At 36.4% G+C, this 5,547-nt stretch overlaps 1 protein-coding gene across 1 annotated transcript; it reads left to right on the top strand.

Annotated features, from left to right (window-relative positions):
* The first annotated feature begins 287 nt into the window (after positions 1 to 287).
* Positions 288 to 3,906, top strand: edn2 (endothelin 2). Its single transcript, XM_079878597.1, has 5 exons — positions 288 to 439; positions 1,310 to 1,463; positions 1,738 to 1,851; positions 2,611 to 2,703; positions 2,806 to 3,906. The coding sequence occupies exons 1-5, from the start codon at positions 379 to 381 to the stop codon at positions 2,891 to 2,893; spliced, it is 510 nt and encodes a 169-aa protein (XP_079734723.1). The 5' UTR covers positions 288 to 378; the 3' UTR covers positions 2,894 to 3,906.
* Positions 3,907 to 5,547: the final 1,641 nt, after the last annotated feature.

Here is a 5,547-nt window from a genome sequence, read left to right as displayed (position 1 = left end):
TTTTTCCTCCAGGGGATTTCTGCACTAATGTGGAATGTATCCCTGGACACATGCAAAACATGCCATTAAATGCTATCTCCTCTGATGATGACAGCACGTGGGCTCCCCTGCGAAAAAAAAAAAAAAAAAGGTTTCCTGTTTCTGTGACACTGACTTATCCAGGGGGAGTTAATGACATCACTCCCTGTTCCATACCTTTCTTTTAACCCCCCCTGAAAAGGAGGAGGAGCGTTCGGGAGGATAAATGGAAGGCGGGCAGGTTGAGTTGAACACAAGCACCTGTCAGTCTCTCTCTTGAGCACTGTGGACTGCAGACACTGACTGAACATCAACACTCAACTGGATTTAACAGACGTGTTAAACTCTTGAGAAACTACAATGGCTCTCTCACTGCGGATTGCTGTCTTTGTCTCAGTTACACTATGTGTGCTGCAGCAAGGTAAGATACTTCTACCTTTTAAAAGAAGAAGATTCAAAAGTGTTCTGTCCTCTTGTGTGAGTCACAAAAGTATGAGCTGTGCACTTTCGGTTTCAAAAAGGTTAGATTAATTATACGTTTCTGTTGTTTTAGCTTGATAGCAATACGATTTTATGGAGCTTAGATGGAGATTTTTCATCTCAGATTTTGGACTTGAGAAAAGGTCTCCACTAATCAGATGTTATGATTAAATTGTCTTATATGTCAGTGTATTCTCTTGTACTTGTGACCCCACTGGTAGATCTGCCAAAACATAACACAAAGAAAATGATTGTCTTATTATCTCTACAGATAAGTGCAGCTGTCAGTACTGTCAGGGTCATATCTATATAGAGTAGTGCTTTTATACTGCATTTACATACTAGAATTTGTGCATTTATCAGATTACATGGAAATTAATTATTTCCATGTAATTGATCTAATATAGAATAATACACTCCTAAAAATAAAGGTTCTTTATTGGCATCAATGGGTCCATGATGAACCTTTAACATCCACGGAACCTTTCCATTCCACAAAAGGTTCTTTATAGTGGAAAAAGGTTCTTTAGATTATTAAAATGTTTTTTCACACTAAGAGAAAATGGTTCTTTTAAGAAGGGTGCACTGAAAGGTTCTGTGTGGAACCAAAAATGCTTCTTCTATGGCATCACAGTAAAAAAAAACTTTATTTTTAAGAGTGTATGAAATATTGTGCAATTGAATCTGATCTGTACTTTTGTTGGTATACCTAATGTATACAGGTTGATTTGGTCATGTAAAAATCAGTAGATTTTAGGTTACCAGAAATCCGTTTGTGAATGTTTCTTAAAAGATTATGTGTGTTTTCTAGGGTTTGGATATCCACTATCTGAAAAGTCTGAAGCTTCTAGCAATCCACCTGCTCTCAAACGGGTTCGCACCAAGCGCTGCTCCTGTAGCAGTTGGTTGGACAACGAGTGCATCTATTTCTGCCATTTGGACATCATCTGGGTCAACACACCAAGGTGAGTGTGTATATAAGATAAAATAGCATGAATTTAAGGAATGAGGCACTTGATAATTTTCAAAAGACACCAGTTGAATTCACTTAAATTAACAAAAGCTTTTCCTCTCATTGTAAAACCCAAAAATATGACTGGTAAAATGGTCCCAGTGCAAAATTAGGTCCAGGATATGTCATTTTAATAACATGTAGACACTGAAATACACGAATTTATAACATCTTGTGTGCATTTTAATGAATTATCTGCTAATTCTCTTCTTCTCATCTCACTACAGTAAGATAACCCCTTTTGGTCTGGGAAGTTCTCTTTCCCGTCGCCGGCGTTCCACTGGCCGTTGTGAATGTGCGAATCCCACTGATCGTACCTGCTCCAGTTTCTGTCACACCAGGTGAGCTCCACCCTGAAGATGAAATCAGATAGATACGTGTCATTTTGTCTGACGCGGATGCCGTAGGCAGTCGTGTGTGACCTGCGGAGATCAGGGCAGTTTGTGTGGGAGGATTTACCAAGCTCTGATATGCATCCCTTTTTTGAGATAAAAGGAAATAAGGGAGTGAAAAAGAAACCATCTAATGACTAAAGTAGTAATGAGTCATGCAGGTCCCAAAATCAAAGGACAACTATTTTTGGACAAGTTTATTTTTATCAGAACAGTCCTGTGGTTGTTCAAGGACGGCATTAGCTAATGTCTGTATTTGTCTGTTTGTATTTGGGAGAGACATTTGGATTTGGATGCCAGAGCAAGCCACTGAAAAAAAGTTGAAATCTTTTATTATGTATATATATATATGAAGAGTTCAGATGCAAAAGCCTCTAAGTGCCATTTGAAATTTTCTTCTAGAATGATCATTTTTATAAAGCTTGTATATTTATGTTAAGTAATTTCACTTAAATGGCAATTAATAGGTAATTTGCATTGCCATTTAAGTGAAATTATTTAACTTAAATATACAAGCTTGATAAAAATGATCATTCTAGAAGGAAATTTCAGATGGCATTTAGAGGCTTTTGCATCTGAACTCTTCATATATATACAAAGCATATTTTATACAATAGCATTGCCAGTCAAAATATGGACACATTTGAATGATCAAACTGTTAACTGGTGAATTTAGTGTGTGACCTTATTCTCAAATTTTATCTGCAGCTCAGAAAATCCAGATATGGAGATTGTGACCCAACTTGGTGACCAGTCAAATTACATGGGCAAAAGCAGTGATCATCTACTGTCAACTCTCAGGTAAATTTGCCATCAACATAAGCACTATAGCACATGCTTTTGCTTCAATTAACACAACATATCATGCTTTGGGGCTAAACAATGTGTCATTTCCATTTACAGGAAGGTGGTTAAAGACAACCTCATGACAGCGTCACGATCTGCTACACCCCAAAAAAAATCCAGAGCCAGGAATCTCTTGATCAGTTAGAGAGAGATGAAACGACGGTCGTGTGAGCATTTGAACAAAACCAATCCTGGATGAAGAGGATGTGCCTTGTGAGGAGAGGGGGCAAACATGGGGGATTCTCTGAATTCAAGATAGAACTGAATGTTTCTTCAGTTGAGGTGGAGCAGAAACGTCTGTTCGCCAGAGTACAAGGATGATTTAGGTGGTGAAAAGAAGAACAGATCACCTTCTGCACCAGTAAAATTGGGACATTTCCAAATGAGTGAGCTGAAATCTGAAAAATCGCTAAAATACTGCAAACATTTTTGCAGGAAGTTATGGTGGGTTCCTTCTTGAAAAGACAATATATATATATATAAACATAAAAACCCTTTACCCTCAGACTGAAGGACTATTTTTTATTAATGTTTTATTTTAATATCCTTTATTTATTAGAGTTTTTCTCTGTATCAGAGCTTAACTATATTATATTATTTATTTATTTATCTATTTATTTAAATTTTATTTGGAAAATGAATGTGTCTGATGCTTTCTATGAACAACTGCTCAAGAAAGTGTCTAAATGAAAAAAAAAAAAAAAAAAATGAAAGGAAAAAAGCTGTTGCCGTGAGGAATGTTTATCTGTTTTCCTTTTTACGACTTTTCCTTCCCTCCATTTTTACTCTTTTTTTCCCCCTTCAGTGAAGGCGGAAGTATTTATTGCATACTTTCAGTTGGGTGTTTTTATTGTTCAGATACCAGCAAGTTTCAATAGCTCAACACTTGCCAAAAAATGCTGTTATTGTTTTCCTACATTGCAAACCGGCTGCTACTGTCTGCTGGGTCCATTGTGTAAAAGATTTTAGTGCTACTGTATGTAGAGTTCCCATTACTGTCTCAAAATACCCTGAATTAAATGGAATCTATGACTACATGTGTATTATTATTTATACATGTACAGAGTTCTGACTATTGTAATACATTTAATTATCCTGCACCTGTTCTTGTTTTCTCCCTTATTCACAGATACTTGAATGTTTAAACTTGAATTGCTTACGTCCAGAAGTCAATTTATTTATTTTATTTATTCAATGAAATCTATTTTTTTGTATCATTGTTTCTATTAATAAACAAACAATATACTATCAAATAACTGCAGAAGTCTTTATTGACTTATGGCAATTTTCTGTATTACACGGTCATTGGATCACGTCCAGATGAGTAAAATATCACATTATCCTTGTTAAACATTAAATTCCTCCACAATATACTGTAAATCCATCTTCTCATATAGCCTACATCACACTTTACAAACCACAAAAACAGGGTACATTTATGAAACATGCAACTTTTAAATGAAAAAAGGGCATTTTATGCAACCCTTTATATGTGAACTAAATGTGAAACCATGTGAGATATTTTATTATAATGTCAGTGTCATGTCTGTGGCTGATGCTTTAAGATATCCTTGAAAAATGTTCATGCAGAACTTTGGAGTACTGAGAATTCCACATGTGCATTCAAACAGGTACGCAACATACCTATTTTAAAGGTCAGAAGAGATGTTAGCTATATGGGTGAGGTGAGACTAAAAACATTTGTGTTATTTCTTTTTTAAGCAGAGTTTGACAGTCTTCTGAGACGGTATTTTATCTTTATCTTGTGCAGTCTCTTTGTCTACCACCCCATTCCAGCTACCCGAATGTTTACTCAATACTTGCAGTTTTGAAATTCCAAGGAACATTTATGGTATTCCATAATGTAAGAGGAGAGTATCATTATGTGGGTTGATCTATATTTGGCTTTATTTTTTTGTACATTTGGAGTGCTGTCAATACAGAGAACAACGACAAAAATCGGTGTTGCCTACACCGAGTTATTCTATTTTTAAAATTTGCACCCTGTTGACTTCAATGGGGCAAGTACTAAACCTGCTTTTAGCCTCTTAACATCCTTGATGTGTCATTACAAGTGCACAGAAAATGTGAGTGATTCCTTCTGAGTGAACACGAGTGAGTCTGACTGCAGTAGATGTGAAAGAAATGTATAAAAATGATGTTATTTAAGCCAGCGCAAATACCTTTGTTTACATCCTGTTTTTCGGTTGAAGTCCAAAGTAGTCGATTGCCGAGTTCACGCGCGTGATCATAGGTATTAAACCTATGCGTGTGAACTCTGCAATCGACTACTTTGGGCTTCAACCGAAAACAGGATGTAAACAAAGGTATTTGCGCTGGCTTAAATAACATCATTTTTATACATATCTTTCACATCTACTGCAGTCAGACTCACTCGTGTTCACTCAGAAGGAATCACTCACATTTTCTGTGCACTTGTAATGACACATCAAGGATGTTAAGAGGCTAAAAGCAGGTTTAGTACTTGCCCCATTGAAGTCAACAGGGTGCAAATTTTAAAAATAGAATAACTCGGTGTAGGCAACACCGATTTTTGTCGTTGTTCTCTGTATTGACAGCACTCCAAATGTACAAAAAAATGAGCTCAATGTTAAAATTGACCGGAGTTCTCCTTTAACGACTTCACAAACCGTAACTACCACAATGTTAACAGAAAGTAAATAAAGTTAATAAAAGGCTGATTTGACGTTTACTTGACTGACAGGACAGCTATTTCAGTGGTTGCCTAGCAACATAAAAAACGCAGCACACTGCTCGTTCTGTGTGATGGTAAGTGCG

Source organism: Squalius cephalus, assembly GCF_949319135.1.
Source record: "Squalius cephalus genome assembly, chromosome: 8".
NCBI lineage: Eukaryota > Metazoa > Chordata > Actinopteri > Cypriniformes > Leuciscidae > Squalius > Squalius cephalus.
This window is presented reverse-complemented; position numbering and strand designations above follow the sequence as displayed.